Raw genomic sequence first — 21,582 nt, forward strand, 5'->3', positions numbered from 1 at the left:
TTGGGTATATAGCCACGGAAGCATTGCAAATCAAACAACATTTTTCTTTTATAATTACAAAAAAGTATTCTAATTCCCACTCTTGATGAAAATGATACGTTTTACTCTTTTTCATAGTATTCATTTAAAATCAAAGTGTATAAAATTAACATATAAATACTGTCCAGTTATTAATATTAAGTAAACTAAATAAGAATTCGACACATACACTGTGCTAAATGAGGAAGAAGAAAAGTTTGTTCTACGAGTTTGAAGTTGGACAATAAAAGGATGATGACTGGTTGCAGCATATGGTTGCAGGTAATTCTCCAGTGGGGCAAAGACAACTTAGTTGATTTCAATGCTTCTAAAACTCATTCCTGTCTTATATCTCGCAAAAAGGATTCTTCTGCTCCTATGTTTATCTTTGGTGACACTCCGATTTCTAGGCAAGATGATATTTCTCTTTTGGGAATTACCCTGACTTCTAATCTCTCTTGGCACAAGCACATTACAAGTATTGCTTCCTCTGCATCTTAAAAACTTGATTTTCTCTTTCACTCTTGCCGTTACTTTTCTTCCAAACAGCTGTTCACTCTGTGGAAATCGCAAATACACCATACCATGGAATATTGTTCCCACATCTGGGGCAGTGCCCCCTAAAACCTCTCTTAGGCTACTGGGTTCATTTCAGAAGAGTGCAGTTAGGTTAATTAATGACTCATCTCTAACAGAGTCTCTCCACTCTCTGTCTCATAGATGTTCTGTTTCTGCTGCATGCCTTTTCTACAGATACTTCCATGGACACTGTTCTTCTGAATTTGCTTCTATAATTCCTACTCTGTCTTTCAAAACAGTCTGAACACATGCTGCTAACATCCATTTACTGTCCAACTTCAAACTTACAGAACCAACTTTTCATCTTCCTCATTTATTCATTCAATTGCCATTTTCTGGAACAACCTTCTTTCATACGTATTTCCTGAAAATTACAGTCTACAGAAGTTCAAGTCTAATGTCAAGAAATATCTTCTTTCATCTTCTCAAACTCCAACCCATGCATGGTACTAAGTACTATGGGTTCTAATACCTCTCGTGTTTAGGGTTTTCATAAAAAAAAAAATTAAAAAAATTGATTTCTCCATTACTTTAGAAAGAGTAGAAGTAAGTGCTGTGGGACAATAATTATATGTTAGGGATTTGTCACCATTTCTAGGAATTGGCTGGAGAAGGGAAAAACACCTTTGGAATAAGAAAGTGAAAAATGCAACACAAAACAGAAGTAAGTTCAGGAACATAGATTATGAGAACTAGTGGATAAATACTTTCAGGACCTGGAACTTTCTTAGCATCAAGATTGTTGAAGATTCTTCTGATATCCTTTTGGTGGAAGATTACAGGAGGCATTGAATGGAGTGTACTGGGAATGGTGGGAGGTGGTTTACCAAGATCATCAGTACAAGAGTTTGAAAAAATATTGGATGCTACTAGGTCAGGTCAGCTTCATCTCTGGTGAATATGCAACAGAACCATCTGGTTTTGACAGAGGTGGGAACAGAGATGGGCAAAAGTTGTGGCCAGTACCTTTGGAAAAACACCAGAATGCTCAACTACCAATTGGACAGAAAGCAAGTTTTCTACTCTTAGTCTCTCCAAAATCTAGTTTGAACTGATTAATTACTGCTTTACAATTGTCATAAATTTTGGTGTAGGCAGAAAATGAACCTGGAGTTTTGGATACAAGCCAATTAGGATATGCAACATTCTTTTCTTGAACAGCCTTAGCACATTTATTGGAAAACTAAGGTTTAGATAAAGGACAAGATTTTAAGTTGGAGTGTGGAATAAAGGATTTCATCTCTTCAAGACAGTAATCTGACCAAGGAAAAGAAGAGAAGAAATCTTGCAGATCATTTCATTTTGCTTTCTTATAATTGCAGACGTACGAGGTTGGGAATGGCCACAAGAGAAAAGCTCCATTGGAGAAGAGAACAAGACCAAGTTGTGACCCGAGGTGCCTAGAGAACGTCTCACCTCGACCATATACTTACAATGGTTTTTTGTGAGAAAAAGATCAAGCATGTTGGGTGTGTGGTTAGGACTGTCTGGTATTCTGTCATTAGGTAAATGAACAATCTATGTGAGGTCATTATAATTGCAAAAGCCTCAGCTTCTCATCCAGCTGGGGCCCTTGTGACTAGGAAAAGGTAAACAGTTGGAGTTGTGAACATTAAAATCACTAAGGAAAATTACCTCACTCTTAGGAAAGTTGGAATGAAGAAAGGAATTAGCATTAGTAGAGGCATACGATGCAAGAAAGCAAGCTTATGCAGCATCAGCCAAAAAAAAAAAAAAAAAACCTCCCATTTCACCCCTCCATTTGTTCCAAATGCCTGTCCAGCTCAGCCTTAAATTTATTTAGGCTATCAACTTCCACAACAAAACATGGAAGTCTGTTCCAACAATCAACTACCCGCTAAGTTTCAAAGTGTTCCAAGTGATTTGTGGAATTTGTGAGAATGATAGAGGTAACAGATGAATTTAACAGAATATGGTAGAGAGATTTTTAGCCAGAGAAGATCTAAAGGTGGCGATTTCAAAGTACTGTCTCTGACCTAACAGCGAATATCAGAATAGACATATGCACAAGTAAAACCTTTGGAATAAAAGGAATCATATAGAGAATAATTTGGACAACTGAGTTGAGCAGTGGTTGACTCAACTGATAACTGGGATTCTGTCTGAAAAAGTACATGGTGTACTCCTACCCACACAGAATACCTTTCCTTTTGTCAATGTAGTAGTAGTAGTAGTAGTATTAGTGACATGTGATGCAAGAATGCAAGTGTATGAGCTTATGCAGCATCAGCCAAAAAAAAAAAAAAAAAAATCACACCATTCCCTCCAAATGCCTGTCCAGTTCCTCCTTAAATTTATTCAACCTATCAACTTCCACAACGACAGATGGCAGATGGAAGTTTGTTCCAGCAATTAACCACCCGCTGGCTAAAGGCAAATTTCCACACATCTATTCTACATCTGTCTTTTCTTAATTTGAATTTATGCCCCCTTAGGTTCGTAATCTGAACAAGTGGAAGGATCCCATTAGAATTCAGCATGCTCAACCCATTCAAGGCCTTATACACTTCAATCAGGTCACCGCGCAGGTGCCTAGTCTCCAGCCACTGCAATTTGCAGAACTTAAGCCTCTCTTGATAAGAGGATCCCTTCATTCCCCTCACCAATCTTGTTGTCCTTCTCTGTACACGCTCAAGTAAATCTACATCCTTCCTAAAATGAGGCCTCCAGACCTGTACGCAGTACTCAAGGCGTGGCCTGACCATTGCCTTATACAGAGAGACAATCACCTCCTTCTCCCTGCTAGAAAAATTCCTATATATCATTGACAAAACCCCATGACCTGCCCTGGCAGCCTGTCTGCATTGCTCAGAAAACTTCATATCAGAAAACTGTTAATGTTAAACATTAATTGCCACTTCTCAGCCCATCTACCTAATCTTTCTCGATCTTGTTGGTAGCATATACCGATTATTGTCATTAACCACCCGACAATCTCAGTATTATCAGAAAACTTAGACATTAAGCCTGATATGCCTTCATCAATAACATTCATAAATATTGAAAATAACAATGGGCCTGACATTGAACCTTTGAGGTATCAACGAATAGTATTATTCCAAGATGAGCACTGCCCATTGATAACCACTCTCTGTCTTCTCTCACTCAACCATCCCTTTATCCTTGGCAGTATCTTGTCTCTAATGCTACATTGCTCCAATTTGTACAGCAGTATTTTATGAGGGCATATCCAAAAGTTCCCTTCCTGAGTAAAAAAAAAGAAATAGGCTTGATTTGTTACTGATCATAAGGTGTCCCCTTCAAAGTAGTCTCCTTGTGGGTTTACGCACTGGTCCGGCATTTCTGCCACTGCTGGAAACCACTGGAACTGATTTTTTGGGATTGCATGCAGGGTTTTCTGTAATTCTCCAATTTCTGGGATGTTCTGAAAATGATGTTTCCAGGGCATCCCAGAAACCACCATGTTTTTATTAGCCAAAAAATCACTGTACTGAGATAGCAGTGTGTGGGAGCATTTTCATGGTGAAGCACCCAGTCCTTGTTCTGCCATCATTCAGGATGTTTTCAGCAGGCTTTTCCCCTAAAATGCTTCAAAACCTCCAGCTAATAATGCTTGTTAACTTTTTGGCCTTGAGGCACAAATGCATGATGAACCAACCCTCACAGTCGAAAAAGACAACGAACATGCTTTTGATGTTGGACCTGGCTTGCCTTGCTTTCTGTGGATGTGGAAATGTTTTCAATTTCTACTGAGAAAACTTCTGTTTTGTGTCAGGGTCATTGCAATAAACCCACCTTTCATCTCCTGTTATAATCCTTGAGAGGAAGTTTTGATTATTTCTGACTTTATCCAATAGTTCCTGACAGATAAACACATGCCTCTGTTTCTGCTCAGCAATCAGCAATTGAGGCATGAATGTTTGCATTAAAATGCATTGGCATGTTCCATAAGAGAGTCCTAGCCTGTCCGTAATATCATAAATGGTCATTTGTCAGTCTTCATTGTTGATCTGCAAATTTTCTCCACATTTTCACTTGTGCGGCTTGTCGATGGGCAACCTGAATGCTCACATTCTTCAACTGATGTTTTTCCATATTTGAATCACAAGAACCACTCAAATGTTTGTTCTCCCCATGGAATTGTCACCAAAAGCTGTTTTGAGCATCTCATATGTTTCTGATGCTGCATTCCCCAGTTTGAAACAGAATTTCAAATGCATTGTTCCTTCAAATCAGCCATTTCACAAATATATATGAAACTGCAATCATGCTTAACAAGCACTATAAAAAAAACAACTGTAGCAAAGTAATACAGCTGGCTATAGCAGCAAAATTGTTGAGATTGACAGGATATATTAATGTAGTGGCAGAATGCTCTACTATTTCCAGTTCACACTCAGGGCCGCCAGTCCGGGAACTTTTGGATATGCCCTTGTACGTGCAACAGTATCAAAAACGTTTTTGAAATCTAAGTATATGATATCGAAATTATTTTTTGCATTCCAGCTGCTTTGTTGCTGCATTATAATATCTAATGAGATTGGTCAGACAAGATCTTCCCTTAACAAATCTACTGAAATGCAACTGCCCTCCTATCTAAATGATCCTGCATTACTTCTTTAACCAGTGAATCCATTATTTCCCCAGAACAGAAGTTAAGCTAACAGGTCTGTAATTGCTCATGTCACCTTTTGTTTCCTTTTGTGAATTGGGTATATATTTGCACATCTCCAGTTCATAGGGACCGCCCCAAATTCTAGTATGCTCTCATAATTATGGCTAATGGTTTGCTTACCTCCTTTTGTGCCTTCCACAGTATAATTGAATAGGTTCATTCACATTATGATTTTAAATGTTTCTCACCAACCACTTATAAAATAAAATAAAATAAAACACGGAAACTGGAATTTTTGAAAACTGTATTTACTACTATATATTTACAATTAAAATAATTTTACAACTAAAAAGGATAAAATACATAAAATATATATATATATATATATATCGAATAAAATACATTAAAATACTGGGTTAAGAGCGATAAAACCGACCGTAGCTTTCGAAAGGCTCCTGCCTTCTTCCTCAGCGGTAGCTTCCTTGTACTGCGGTGCATCTTAAGTACCAGCAGATTTACGGTCTAAATCACGTGTTTCATCGCCACATGTTCTATTCTCCTATGTACTGGGACCGGAAGCGGCTCGGGAGCACGTCATATGAAATCGTTCATCCCTTCTGAGGATCGTAGCCTCAAAGAGGGGATGAATCCGCAGACCTTTGTCTCTATTAACGTTCTCTGTCGAATTAATCCACAAACTCTCGAGCCACTTGCGGTCCCAGAACCTATGCACCTGATCAGTGATGATAGCTTTGTCTGGGGAGATCTGGTGTTACTTCTCCCAAAAATGTTCGGCCACGGCGGACTTACCATAATCTGCATTCCTTATTGCTCTTGTGTGCTCCCCCATTCGTTCTTTGAGATGGCACTTTGTTTCCCCTACATAACATTCCCCACAAACCAGGCATTTAATACTATAAACAACTTCACTAACATTCTCTTTTTGAATGGGGTCTTTTACTTGTGACACGATTGTGTGCAGCTTCCGGCCTGGAATCTGCACACAACGCATCTGATAATTTCTTAGTATCCTAGTTATATGCTCAGTTAAGCCCGGATATTAGGGAATGTATGCAGTGGCTATTGGAGCGAAGGGCTCACCTCTTCTCTGATTTTCTCCAATATACTTCTGTATAATCCTCTGGGGGTAGCCACACTTTGTAAGATATGCCGTGACGCGTTCATATTCTTCTTTCCTATCCTCGGAGATACTACAATGTGATTTTGCCCTATCTATTAATGTTCTGACCACGCTGTTCCTATGATGATTGGTCTGGGCAGAATGCTAATGTGAGTACTGGCATTTACACATCGGTTTCCTATAGACTTTTTAGTTTTTAGTTATTGGCCTTCTCTACAGACCAATACATCTAGGAACGGCAAAAATCCTTCTTCCTCTACTTCCGAGGTAAATTGTATGAACGGGGAGAAGCCATTTAAAAAATTCAACACTTCATTTTCACTCCCCTTTTGAATAATTGAGAATGTATCATCGACATATCTCTTCCATGGGCGCATAGGGAGATCTTGACCATTAAATATTCTAGCCTCGAGCTCCTCCATAGCTAGATTAGCAATAATCACACTAATGGGGGAGCCCATGGCTGTACCGTTAACCTGCTTATACATAATATTACCAAAAATCATGGTAGTGCTTGAGAGGCATAGTTCTATACCTTTACAAATATCTTCTAAGTTTAATTGCGTTCTGCTACTCAAGGTGGTATCATTCTGTAAGGCCATGTGGGCACAATGTACCCCATGGTCGACAGGAATGCACGTAAAAAGCGATGTCACATCAAAAGATATCATAGCTTCATTTTCTTCTATGTGCTGACTTCTTATGAAGCGTACAAAATCTTTACTATCCTTGACGCTGAATTCGGAAGTTCCTACTAATGGAGACAGTATTTTGGCCAGGAAACCAGACAAGGTATACGTGGGACTGCTAATGAATGAAACTATAGGTCTAAGTGGTATACCCACTTTATGTATTTTTGGTAAGCCATAAAATCTCGGTAACCTTGCTCCCTGTAGCATGCAATGTCCAATACTGCTCTTTGGAAATTTTGTTGGACTTTAGCCAACTCTGAATTATTCTATTTACTTGACATTCCAAATTCATCAATGGGCTTTTCTGAATAATCTTATAAGTTGTTTGATCATTCAATAGATCTGACGCTTTACTTAAATATGCTTCTTTATCGAGGACCACCGTTAGTCTGCCTTTGTCGGCTGGTAAGACCACAGTACTATCATCTTGTTTGAGGCTCCTAAGTGCTAATTTCTGTTTCATATTCTGTTTCAATTTCTGTTTCATCAAGATTAGCGGGGGCTTTTTTTTGGCTTGACTCAGAATAGCTACTGTTTTAACTCGAATTTCATTTGCTCTATCTTCGGGCAACTTATTTATCGCTCTTTCCACACCCATTGCAATTTCTGCAACGGGTATTTTAGGCGGAATCATGGCAAATTTTGGTCCTAAATTTAAAACCTCTATCTGTTCTTTAGTTAGTTGCTTACTGCTCATGTTCACTATAAAATTATTAGCAGTATTATCACTATTGCTTCTGAACCTGGTTTGCTCTCTGAGTCTATCAAACTTTGCCATTTGCCTCTGTCTATAGATGTCAGAAATTTGTCTTGTTTTTGTTGACATCATACTAATCACCAGTGCCAGATGTACTGAAGTCACCCTCTCACTTATCTTATTAAAACACTGTCTTTTGTCTCCCCTGATGTGGTATAAATTCCTATGTAGTTTCTCAATCCATATATTTAAGATCTTCTTTTGATACCACTTATTAAGATTAAATAGTCGTTCATCCTCAAATGGTAGTTTTACTTGGAAACCTCGGGGTATAAGATTGTGTGCCTTGCACCAATGGGCAAACCTCAAATGCTGCTTGTGTTTGACCTCTTTATCACTATGTTTCTGGAAATCTCTAATGCACTGCACTGTTGAAGGGCCATAACATCAAAATAGTTCTTCAAACAGGCCTATGGGGTTGGGTAAATTCATATTATGATTTTAAATGTTTCTTTTTAAATGTTTCTCACCAACCATTAGTAGGAACTTCCGAATTCAGCGTCAAGGATAGTAAAGATTTTGTACACTTCATAAGAAGTTAGCACATAGAAGAAAATGAAGCTATGATATCTTTTGATGTGACATCGCTTTTTACGTGCATTCCTATCAACCATGGGGTACTTTGTGCCCACGTGGCCTTACAGAATGATACCACCTTGAGTAGCAGAATGCAATTAAACTTAGAAGATATTTATAAAGGTATAGAACTATGCCTCTCAAGCACCACCATGATTTTTGGTAATATTATGTATAAGCAGATTAACGGTACAGCCATGGGCTCCCCCATTAGTGCAATTATTGCTAATCTAGCTATGGAGGAGCTCGAGGCTAGAATATTTAATGGTCAAGATCTCCCTATGCGCCCATGGAAGAGATATGTCGATGATACATTCTCAATTATTCAAAAGGGGAGTGAAAAAGAAGTGTTGAATTTTTTAAATGGCTTCTCTCCATTCATAAAATTTACCTCGGAGGTAGAGGAAGAAGGATTTTTGCCGTTCCTAGATGTATTGGTCTGTAGAGAAGGCCAACAACTAAAAACTAAAGTCTACAGGAAACCGATGTGTAAAGGCCAGTACTCACATTATAATTCTGCCCAGACCAATCATCATAGGAACAGTGTGGTCAGAACGTTAATAGATAGGGCAAAATTGCATTGTAGTACCTCTGAGGATAGGAAAGAAGAATATGAATGCGTCACGGCATGTCTTACAAAGTGTGGCTACCCCCAGAGGATTATACAGAAGTATATTGGAGAAAATCAGAGAAGAGGCGAGCCCGTCACTCCAATAGCCACTGCATATATTCCCTACTATCCGGGCTTAACTGAGCATATAACTAGGATACTAAGAAATTATCAGATGCGTTGTGTGCAGATTCCAGGCCGGAAGCTGCACACAATCGTGTCACAAGTAAAAGACCCCATTCAAAAAGAGAATGCTAGTGAAGTTGTTTATAGTATTAAATGCCTGGTTTGTGGGGAATGTTATGTAGGGGAAACAAAGCGCCATCTCAAAGAACGTCTGGGGGGAGCACACAAGAGCAATAAGGAATGCAGATTATGGTAAGTCCGCCGTGGCCGAACATTTTTGGGAGAAGCAACACCAGATCTCCCCGGACGAAGCTATCATCACTGATCAGGCGTATAGGTTCTGGGACCGCAAGTGGATCGAGAGTTTGCGGATTAATTTGACCGAGAACATTAATAGAGACAAAGGTCTGCAGATTGATCCCCTCTTTGAGGCTACGGTCCTCAGAAGGGATGAACGATTTCATATGACGCACTCCTGAGCCACTTCCGGTCCCAGTACATAGGAGAATAGAACACGTGGCGATGAAACATGTGATTTAGACCGTAAACCTGCTGGTACTTAAGATGCACCACAGTACAAGGAAGCTACCGCCGAGGAAGAAGGCAGGAGCTTTCGAAAGCTACGGTCGATTTTATCGCTCTTAACCCAGTATTTTAATGTATTTTATTCAATGTATATATTTATATATTTTATGTATTTTATCCTTTTTAGTTGTAAAATTATTTTAATTGTAAATATATAGTATTAAATACAGTTTTCAAAAATTCCAGTTTCCATGTTTTATTTTATAAGTGGTTGGTGAGAAACATTTAAAATCATAATATGAATTTACCCAACCCCAGAAGCCTGTTTGAAGAACTAGGTGCATTCACATTTATGCATGCATATGCCTATTGTTTTCACAATGTTTTTCCATCTGCAATTAACAACTAGATTCCCATTGGGCAGATTTTCACAAAATTTTGTATTTTGAGCCTTTTAAAAATATTTGTTGAGCCATTCCAAATTTCATTAAAATGAGACAAGTTGAAATCCATTAGTTATTTCTTTTTCCATAAAATTTTTATGTAAAGAAGAAATTCATATATTAAATGTAGTTTTTAATGTAATATTGGTAGCTTTAGACAGTCTATGCACACTTCTCAAGTATTTCTATATAATATTTTTGAATGTGGTGTAACTTGTGAAGAGACATATATTTAGAGAGAAAAGAGTATATGGGAGAAGAGTAATAAGTATTATACAGTTGTAATTATGAGAGGCTTTTGAATAGTTCATGGCCTGAGTATGAAAGGTAGTGGTATAATGTTTAAAATTTCTGTACTTAATATATAATACTTCAAATAGTAATGCCCAAGTTCCTTACAGTTTGAGTAACTTTTTTTAATTACAGGTCTCGAAGTCAGCAAAGTTTTCTGAAATGAGGAAAGATGGATGAAATCAGGATGAAAAGGGAATGATGGATGAAAAGGGATTAATTTGAAAGGCAATTCATGAGGATGGTTACAACACTTGAGGAAGATGCCCCTTCCAATCCATGGTTAAAAAGTGAATTTTAATGAGGGAGGGAGAGTCTGAAAGATGACCCACGCTGTGAAAGATCTGCAACATCCATCATTCTAGAAGTTGTTAACAATGTGCATGATCTGGTGATGAGTGATTGATAAACAACTGTTCAGTATATTATTGCTGGTGTCTTGGGCATCTCATCTTAATGAATATAGAATTGGGTGTTATTGGCACATTAGCAACTAAGGCTGTAATGAGCCTCATCTGAATGTGTATACTACATAAAAACAAAAGGTGTCAGTACAGAGGATCCCAAAGTTTTCGACAGCAGATAAAAAATGCACAAGAGTTGTCAAGTTAAGTGAATATTTGCATCATACAGTTCAAGCAGATCCAGAGAATTTCCTTGCAAGGTTTTTGATGAAGCAGTGGAAATACAGCTCTTCTCCCTCTCCAAAGAAAACCAAGTCAATTCCTTTTGATGGAAAGACGACAGTTTTAGTTTTTTTTGGTTGCTGTTGGAGTGTTGCTAGTGAATTACTTTCAGAAAAACTAGACAGTTGAAGGAGCATATTATGCACACTTTGTGAGGCATTTGTGTGAAAACATCAAAGACGAATGCCAAGGAACATGCTGCAAAGGAGTCTTGTTCCACCAGGACAATGTGCCTGCTCACAAGTGTGTCGCTGCCATGTTTGAAACCTTGTACCACTCCTCAAATTCACCAGATCTAGCACCATTGTGCTTTCACATTGTGCTATTCCATAATTTGAAAAAATACCTGGCTTGCATCCATTTATTTATTTTATTATTTTTTTTGCATAACTGCAGCAATGAAATCACTGTTGGTGACTTCATTGTTGCATTGGATGCATTCCTGGAGGCCCAAAAGAAACCTTTCTTTGTAGCTGGAATCCATGTATTGTAGCACTGGTGGCAAAATTGTATCAACTCCAAAGGGGATTATGTTTAAAAGTAACATTTTAGCAGACCCCTCAAATAAGCTCTCAGCTATCCACATCAACACCAGAGCTTGCACTTGATCATCACGCAACACAGCGGCAAACCCCAAGGCAGAATGCGGTGGTCCCACAGAAACTAGTAGTTGTCGGTGACTCTATTGTCAGGGAAACGGAGAACATGGTATGTTAAAAGTTTAGGTGGAACAGGACCAGGGTATGTCTGCCAGGGGCAAAGGTTGATGATGCTGTAGAGCAGATATCATCTTTAAAGGGCACAAAAGGTGATATTGTTGAACACGTTGGCACTAATGATATTAAGAGGAGGAGAACGGTGGAATTACTTAACAACTACAGATAAATGAATCTGCAGATAAATGAACCACTAGATGGCAGTGATCACAGTGTGCTGAAGTGGGATTTACTCAAAGAGGTAACTACCATTAGGGGTAAAGGGAAGGGTTATTGCTTCCGTAAAGGCGACTATGATGGACTGAGACAGTATTTAAATTCTATACAGTGGGACCAACTGATGATGTTACCAACAGCAAATTCAAAATGGGACGCATGCAAAGAATTAATCTTGGAAGCTACTAGGCTTTACATACTAACTAAGAAATATTGTTCAAGGTTTAGGCCAAAATGGATGTCAGATGAACTAATGAGGCATATGGCAGAGAAGAAAAATGCATGGGATACTTACAAATTAACACATGACACAGAAGCCTATGATAGATACAAGTTGATATGCAACCAAGTTACAAAGGAGGTTAGGCAGGCGAAGGCAGATTACGAGAAATCCTTGGCAAGGGATGCAAAGAAAAACAGCAAAGAGTTCTTTACTTATGTAAACTCTAGAAGAAAGGGGATGAATCAGATTGGTCCACTTGATATTGATGGGTCAACTGTTGATGACCCTGCTCAGGTAGCTAACAAACTAAATGAATATTTTGCATCGACATTCACACATGAGGAGTTATTCAGCGAGGGGAATGCCAGGGGTGTATTCAACTCTAGCAGTAAGCTACAGAATCTTGAAATAACTGGGAGTAAAGTGGAGGAGAAACTGTTGAAGATAAACACAAGAAAGGCACCTGGGGTGGATGGGATCTATCCAGTTATATTAAAGGAGGCAGCAAAGGAAGTAAGCAAACCCTTAGCCATAATTATGAGAGCTTCCTTGGACTCAGGGGAGGTACCCATAGACTGGAAATGTGCAAATGTGACCCCAATTCACAAAGGGATCAAAGACTGACACAAGTAATTATAGACCTGTGAGCTTAACTTCTGTTCCAGGAAATTTAATGGAGGCACTGGTTAAAGAAGCACTGCAGGATCATTTAGACAAGACTTCAGTTATAGCTCGGACACAGCATGGTTTTGTTAAGGGGAAGTCTTGCCTGACCAATTTGATTGGATATTATGATGCAGTCACAAAAGAACTGGATGCAGGGAATAGCTTTCATATATTATATACTTGGATCTTAGAAAGGCTTTTGATACTGTTGCACATGGAAGACTGCTACACAAATTGGAGCAGTGTGACATTGGAGGCAAATTGCTGCTATGGATAAAGGGGTGGTTGAGGGGGAGAAGACAGAGAGTGGTAATCAATGGACACTGCTCATCGTGGACTAATGTTATTAGTGGAGTCCCTCAGGGCTCAGTGTTGGGTCCATTATTGTTTTCTGTGTTTATAAATGATATTGATGATGGTATATCGAGCTTAATGTCCAAGTTTGCAGACGATACAAAGGTTGGCAGGGTTGTCAAGGACACTACTGACACTATGCTGCTGCAACAGGATCTGGAAAGGTTGAGCAGATGGGCTGAGAGGTGGCAAATGAAGTTTAACATTGACAAATGTAAAGTACTACACATGGGAAACAGCAACCCCAGAGCAACGTATCAACTCTGTGGTACTACACTGACAGTGGTAGAGAATGAAAGGGACTTGGGGGTGGTTGTGCAGGCAGATATGAAGTTCTCTGAGCAGTGCAGACGGGCTGCAAGAGTAGCTCATGGAGTATTTCAATGATATACAGGAATTTTTCCAGCAGGGATAAGGAGGTGATTATTTCCTTGTATAAGGCAATGGTCAGACCACACCTAGAGTACTGTATACAGGTCTGGAGGCCTCATTTCAAGAAGGATGTAGAGCTGCTGGAACGAGTACAGAGAAGGGCAACAAGATTAGTGAATGGAACAAAGGGGTGCTCTTACGAAGAAAGGCTTAAGTTTTGCAAATTACAGTGTCTGGAGACTAGGCACCAGCGAGGTGATCTGATAGAGGTTTATAAAGCCTTGAATGGTTTGAGCATGCTCAATGCTGATGGGATTCTTCCTCTAGCTCAGAATAATCACCTGAGAGGGCATAAATTCAAATTGAGGAAAGACAGATGTAGGATAGACGTGCGGAAATTTGCCTTTAGCCAGCGGGTGGTTGGTTGGTGGAATAGACTTCCATCCCTTGTAGTGGAGGTTGATAGCCTAAATAAGTTTAAGGCTCAACTGGACAGGTATTTTGAACGAACAGAGGGGTGAAGTGGAAGTGGGTTTTTTTTTTTTTTTTTTTTTTTTGGCTGATGCTGCATAAGCTTGCTTTCTTGCATCAAATGCCTCTACTAATGCTAATGCTAACTACAGGTCACTGTTGAAAAAAAGCCGTGAATTACGATTGAATTTGAAAGTGTCTGCAATTCTGCCCAGACACGATGGGGGGGGAGTATATGATGAGAGCCTTGTCGATCAATTGGGCCCTGGAAAGAGTGTGCAAGGCTCAAGGGGTTGAATTTTTTTCAGCCTGGTCCGTACTTGTTAACAGGAGAGACTGCTTCTGCAGGGATGGGATACACTTAAATAGAAAGGGTGCAAGAATATTTTCTGATGCTATCAAGGCAGAGTTATGTGGGTCAGAAAACTGTTAGCTTGGGGGGATACAAGGACTAATAGATTAACAGTACCCACTGGCAGAGGTGTAAGTGATTCTTGCACTGCTTCTATTTAAATGAGCAACAACCTGGAAAACAAGATGCAGGGTATTTCAGAGACATCAGTCTCTGAAATATCTCTGAAATACCTCAGACTGATATCTCCGAAATAAGACTCATCGAGGTACAAGTAAACACATGGGTTGCATTAGGGTAGCTAAGAATGGGAACAGGTGCATGTATACTTTTGTATACACCAATGCTAGGAGTTTGGTAAATAAATTTGAGGTGTTGGTCAAAACGTCAAAGGCAGATATTGTTGGGATATCAGAGATGTGGGTCACACAGATATAAGGAATGCAGAACTGGAATTTGGGGAGTACATTGTTTACAGGATAGGAAGGGAGGAGAGGTTATGCTATTAGTAAAGAAACACATAAAATCCAAGGAAGTGCAGCCAGTCAATATTACTGAACAGTGCAGGGTCAAGTCAGTTTGGTGTGATATAAACACTGGGAGATCAAAATTGAGAGTATGAGTGTGTTATAGGCCAAATGAATCTGATGAGTATAATGACCAATTGTGAGAGAAATAGAGTGGGCCAGTAAATTAGAGTATCTTATAATGGGGGATTTTAATTTCCCAGAGATTGACTGAAATTTGTGGGTTGGTCACTCACACATTAGGAAGGTTTTTGTGGATTTATTGGATGATTGTTTTCTACATCAGCATGTTCGGGAGGCAACTAGAGGCAGTAATACTCTTGATCTGATTATCAGTAGTGATTCTTCTTGTATTAAGAATCTGCAGATAAAGGAATCACTAGATGGCAGTGATCACAGTGTGCTACAGTGGGATTTACTCAAAGAGGTAACTACCATCAGGGGTAAAAGGAAGGGTTTTTGCTTTCGTAAAGGCGACTAGGGTGGTCTGAGACAGTATTTAAATTCTATGTGGTGGGACCAACTGATGATGTTTCCAACAGCAAATTCAAAATGGGAGGCATTCAAAGAATTAATCTTGGAAGCTACTAGGCTTTACATACCAACTAAGAAATATTGTTAAAGGTTTAGGCCTAAATGAATGTCAGATGAACTAATGGGACATGTGGCAGAGAAGAAAAATGCATGGGATACATTTAAATTAATGGGTTACATGGAAGCCTATGATAGATATAAGCTGGTCTGTAACCAAGTCACAAAGGAGATTAGGCAGGCAAAAGTAGATTATGAGAAATCTTTGGCAAAGGATGCAAAGAAAAACAGGAAAGAGTTCTTTACCTATGTAAACTCTAGAACGAAAGGGATGAATCAGATTGGTCCACTGGATATTGATGGTTCAACTGTTGATGATCCTGCTCAGGTGGCTAACAAACTAAATGAGTATTTTGCATCTACATTCACACATGAGGAGTTATTCAGGGAGGCGTTTCCAGAGGTGAATTAAACTCTGGCAGTGAGCTAGATGATTTTGTAATAACTGAGAGGAAAGTGGAGGAGAAATTGTTGAAGATAAACATAAAAAAGGCACCCGAGGTGGATGGGATCTATTCAGGAGGCAGCAAAAGAAGTAAGCAAACCCTTAGATATAATTATGAGAGCTTCCTTGAACTCAGGGGAGGTACCCATGGACTGGAGATGTGCAAATGTGACCCCAATTCCCAAAGGAGGATCAAAGGCTGACACAAGTAATTATAGACCTGTGAGTTAAATTCTGTTCCAGGAAAATTAATGGAGGAACTGATGCTGCATAAGCTTGCTTTCTTGCATCATATGCCTATGCTAATGCTAATGCTAAAATAAACCCTTTATATATTCAGGCCAAAATTTTTTTTCAAATGCCCCTTGTGAACTGAACAGCTAAATTTAGAGAAAGTCAAAGTATAGAGTTTTATTAGATATTCTGTAAATTTATAATCTTATTTGATTAACACGTTCACTTCCACTTATATTTGCGAGGGTCCTTTCTGTATGCCTTCAATGTAACTTATAGTTATTTTTTTTTAGATTTTGATTCAATATCATTCTTCAAAAAGTATTTTCAGGAATCAAGTGTTTTTCCACACACAAATTTTAGAGTGTGGAAAAACATTTGAGATTTTAGTTTGATTAAAATACACAAAAGAAAGTTTTGTGTATTTTAATCACTTGCATAGGAAATGTATTTTGCTGAATGCATGTTATTGAATGCATTCAAGAAAGTAACAGTTACTTGTCTTTTTTCTCAGTGTGATAAAAGTCTGCACTCAAATTCCAGTAAGATGGTTTATGGTTTTGTCTTTTTTTTTTTTTTTTCTTTCCCTTCACCATGGCTGAATTGTGCAAAGTTGCGACCTTTGCCCATCAGAAGGTTTGATTGGTTTCTACCTTGCAGAATCTCAAAGTTTTCATCTTGCAATATAGACAAAGAGACCATAGAATACAAGAAAATTTATATATGGAATACACTGCTGCATCATAGCAGCTTTGTAAAAGCTTAGCTGCTTTGTAAAAAAAAAAACAGGCACCCAAACATTTTGAATGAAATCACTACAGTTTTTACAAGAAAATTTTAGTTTATATCAATTATATTTCATATTATGTTATATTGCATATTGCCAGTTATATTGCATACTCAACTTCACTTTATATTTCACTCTATGTCTTTATGATAATCTTCAACTCATTTGAAACAAAGCAATGGCTTCTCCCGACGCTTCTTGCAAATTGAAGCTACTCTCCTTTGCATTCTTTGTCTTCTTTGCCACAGACTTCTCATCTGCCTTAGCTTGCTTAACCTCCTTTGTGACTTGATTGCAGACTAGTTTTTATCTACTGCAGGTTTCTGTATCATATGCATTTTTCTTCTCTTCCACAAGTCTCATCAGTTCATCTGACATCCATTTAAGTCTTAAGGCTTGAAAAGTACCTCTTATTTGGAAGCCTAGTAGCGTAAATGGTTACTCCCAGATTGATTCCCAGTCAGAATTTCTGTTGTAAATGTCTTCATTTGGTCCCACAGCATAGAATTTGAAAACTCTCTAGGACTACTCTAGTCATTTTTACAAAAGCAAAGCCTCTTCCCTTCACAGTATACTGAAGTGGCACTTAAAGAGTGCAATTCTTTAAGCAAATGCCACATCAGTACACTCTGATCCCTGCCACTTAGTGGTTCTTTTATCTGCAGATTCTTAATTCATGAGGAGTTGCTTCTGATAATCAAATCAAGAGGATTGATTTCTCTCATTGCCTCTCTAACGGCGGAGATGGGAGAAATCCCAGTTGCCGTCTGACACAAACATACCTTATACCTGTAGACCAACTTTATGTTAGAATAGGAACTTCCTGATTGTCTTGTGTGGGATCCTTGCCTTGCAGACCTTGGGGATGAATGCTCAAGGTGAGAACTTCATGTTGCAGACATTTGGCATGCTGGAGCACAGTCCATATATTTGCCTCTCTAACATGCTGGTGTGGAAACCAGTCATCGAATAAATCCACAAGTCTTGCTACTATGTGACTGATCAACCCAAAAATTCCAGTCAATATCTTGAATGCTAAAATCTCCCATTATAAGGTATTCTGATTGACTTGCCCATTATATATGTCTGTCCTGTTTGTTATACTCATTAGTAACTGATTTTTGTTTTTTCAGTGCATATGCCATACCAAACTGACTCAAAATTGTACTGCATTTCATTTTATGTTCTTCTTAACTAAGAGCATTATTCCATCCCCCTTTCCTGTTTGGCTTTTTTTGTATGCATTGTACTCCCCATATTCAGATTCTGCATCCCTTATGTCTAGGTGACACCATGTCTCCAACATCCTACAATGTATGTTGGAGACATGGAGTTTGATGACTTGATGACATCAAATTTATCAAATTTATTTACTGTACTCCCAGTATTAGTGTACATGCAAGTATACATGCACGTGTTTTTATTCTTATTAATCCTGGTACAGTTCATGTTTTTGCTTGTTCCATAAGGATCCTTCCCCAAAGCAGGCATTAAAATCTCTGATGTCTTTCTTTCTAGGCTGCCACCTCTTCCATTAGATGCAGGCAATTTACACCTCTGTCTTCAGCTGTTAATCTATTAGTCTGTGTATCCCCCCTTTAAGCAAGACATTTTCTGACCCATCTAACATTTTCTCCATAGCATTACCATCTTGCTTTCCAGGCTGTTGCATGTTCCAATAAGAGCAATGCAAGAATCACCTCACTTACACCTCTGCTTTTTTGCTGCTATTAGTCTGTTTGCTTGTGTATCTCCCTCCCCCACCTCCCCAGGCAAGCAGTTTTCCAACCCATCTAACACTGCCTCCATAACATTAGCAAATATTCTTTCATCTCTTCTATTTAAGTGTATCCCTTCCCTGTAAAAACAGTCTCTCCTATTCATAAGCACAGACCATGCTGTGAAAAAGTCTACCTCATAAGCTTTGCGCAGTCTCTCCAGGGCCAAATTGATTGACAAAGCATTTTCCTAACAAACTACAAAAAGTGAAGAAGATGAACATTTAAATTTCTGATCTTTGAAATAGGGAGTCCTCTGGATGTTTTTAGTGGCTGGAAATATCATTCCTTGGATCTTGATGCACTTTTAAAATTAATTTTTGTTTCATAACTGCACACAAATAATGAGTAATTTGTTTAGATGCTAAACATTATCATATGATAGGGTAGAATATGTCTGTGAATAATATGAATTTTTAAATCTGTGCTTTTTTAAATTATCAGCTTTTAATTTGTTATTTTATGTTTGTATTTTCTGCACAGGGTACTATTCACAAAGTAAGCTTGACTGGAGGAAATCAATTTAAATTTCTTTCTGAAAGTTTTATTGGAGCACCTTATGTTCTTGCATTTGAGTGGGTCGGACGAAACTTGTACGTTGGTAATCGCAAAGCTTCTAACTTTGAAATTATCAAGGTAAGTCACAGATGCATAAATATAATGGAAAGAATGTTTAAATTGTGATATAAATTTTAACCAGTAATAAACAAACAAGGAATAGTGCAAAAAAAAAAAAAAAATTTTTGCACTCTTCATTTGTTTTTAATTTTATGCATGCAAAAGATATTCGTAAATAACAAACAATCTAATCATTTAAATTTATGATAAAATTTCAGAATTGGATTGTAATTTCTTAATAGTACATCAGTTGATACATGGAATTTATTGGTGGACACTAAGTGGTACTCTGTGGCAAATTATTCTCATAACCCATTGCATGGAGACTTGCTGTACCCTACAAAAAAAATTTCTGGCCTTTCTCCCTCACTTCTGTTATGCAGTGTGAGCTATCTTTTTTGGGACCCAGCATTCCTTTCATTTTAGGAATGCAGCTTTAAAATGATTTTTTCAGGCCAGCTGCCAGATAGTCCACCATTGGGCAAAATCTATTGGTTTCACCCACTGATGGTAATGCTCTAGGAGGTATCTGGATTCAGAAAATGAATAATCTTTCTGGCTCGGCTGCAACAAGAAGTTGAGTATACCTTGCCATGTGCATGTGATAACTGAAAACTTTGATCTCAATGCATCATCAATGTGGTTGAGGTCAAATGAGAATTGATTTGAAACTAATAGTTTTTTCTATTAGTTTCAAATCAATTCTCATTTGACTTAGCTACGATAAGAACCATACTTAACAAAAACTTGCTAATTCATTTTGAAAATATACATGGTGCTAGTTCTACTCTATTTGATGTTGTTGATCGATCTGTTGATAAACTAGGCCACAGAGGATCGATCTGTTGATAAACTAGGCCACATCCTTCCCTTCTCTTTATACTTATACAATTCTCTGCATACTCCATATTTAAACTAACTCTGTCTAATTTTTGTTGCATTTTTTTTGAAATGTTATGACTGATGAGAGGATTCAACATAGAATCCTGACACATTGCCAAATATTAAAAAAGTAGTGCTGTTGTATGAGATTTTAGTTTACTTAATATGTACAATAAAATTTACTTGTAAACATTGGTTCATGACCTATTAGTGTTATTCACATTACAATTTAATTCATTTTGAACAACCACATGCTTTTCTTCTCTCAATATATTATTTATTTTGACAAAATATATTCTTTTATATGTATATGTGTAATTTTAATTGTTGAAGTTTATATTTTATACATATTATGTACTTTTTTTTTTAAATTTCTGAAATTAATTTAAGTTTTGTTGATTGAAAATGTAATGTGTAAATAACATTTTAAAATTTAATTTATCATTAAAAAAATAAAAAGTTACATTTAACAAACATTGAAATCCATTAGTAAAAGGTCTTGTATCGGTATAAACAATTTAAAAATTAAAAAAAAAAAAAAAAATTTTCAGAAATTAAAAAACAAAATTTTGCTCTGATAGACCTGAATCTGCCATTTTTGTCACAATTTGGAGGGCTGCCACTAGCAGGTTAAGGAAATATGGCAGTGGAGCGAGTTGAAAGTTTGTTTTTGGCCCATTACAAATCACAAAGGTTTTTGTGAAAGACAGTACTGCCAATCTGTGCTGTGACTCTTGTGTTTTCAAAGAAAATTTCAGGTTTGTAACTATATTCTTCTCCTTTTCAGAGGACATTGAAGTATGGAAGGTGAATGAAGATGGCAACTGTTGTGAGAATCAGGCACTGTGCAGTCACTGAGTACTGTCATTTAAAGGGAATGCCACTGAAAGAAATTCATGAAGACATGCAGCAGACATCAGGGGAATCTTGTCCTTCAACCATGGTCAAAAACTGGGGTTCAGAATTTAAGCATGGACAAGACAGTATTGAAGATGTGCCCCACAGTGGGAGACTTGTTTCTGTGTCAACACCTGAAAATGTGAATGCCATTCATGACCTGATCATGCAAGACCACAAAATAACATTGAAACATCGAGACAATATTCAATATCTCCCATGAGTGAGCTCATATTATTGTGGTGAATGTTTAAGAATCAAGACTTTGAGGTAGGTCTCTAAAGCACTGAATACAGATCAGAAGTGGGAAAGAATGAGGTGTAATGAGATTGTGCAACATTTTGAAGCTAATAAAGCTCAGTTTCGGGGTAGAATGTCACAATGAACAAAATATGGATGCATTACTTCAACC

The 21,582-nt window shown here is 37.9% G+C and overlaps 1 protein-coding gene across 1 annotated transcript in view; it reads left to right on the forward strand.

Annotated features, from left to right (window-relative positions):
- The window catches only part of mgl (low-density lipoprotein receptor-related protein megalin), a 1,043,262-nt gene that overhangs the window by 472,315 nt on the left and 549,365 nt on the right, over positions 1–21,582 (forward strand). Inside the window, exon 34 of the mRNA XM_090381453.1 lies at positions 19,257–19,409. Coding sequence (XP_090237579.1) covers positions 19,257–19,409 — 153 coding nt within the window. The remainder of the gene's footprint in view (positions 1–19,256; positions 19,410–21,582) is intronic.

The sequence above is a fragment of the Mastigoproctus giganteus genome, chromosome 9 (genome assembly GCF_048544385.1).
Source record: "Mastigoproctus giganteus isolate SK-2022 chromosome 9, ASM4854438v1, whole genome shotgun sequence".
NCBI classification, from domain to species: domain Eukaryota; kingdom Metazoa; phylum Arthropoda; class Arachnida; order Uropygi; family Thelyphonidae; genus Mastigoproctus; species Mastigoproctus giganteus.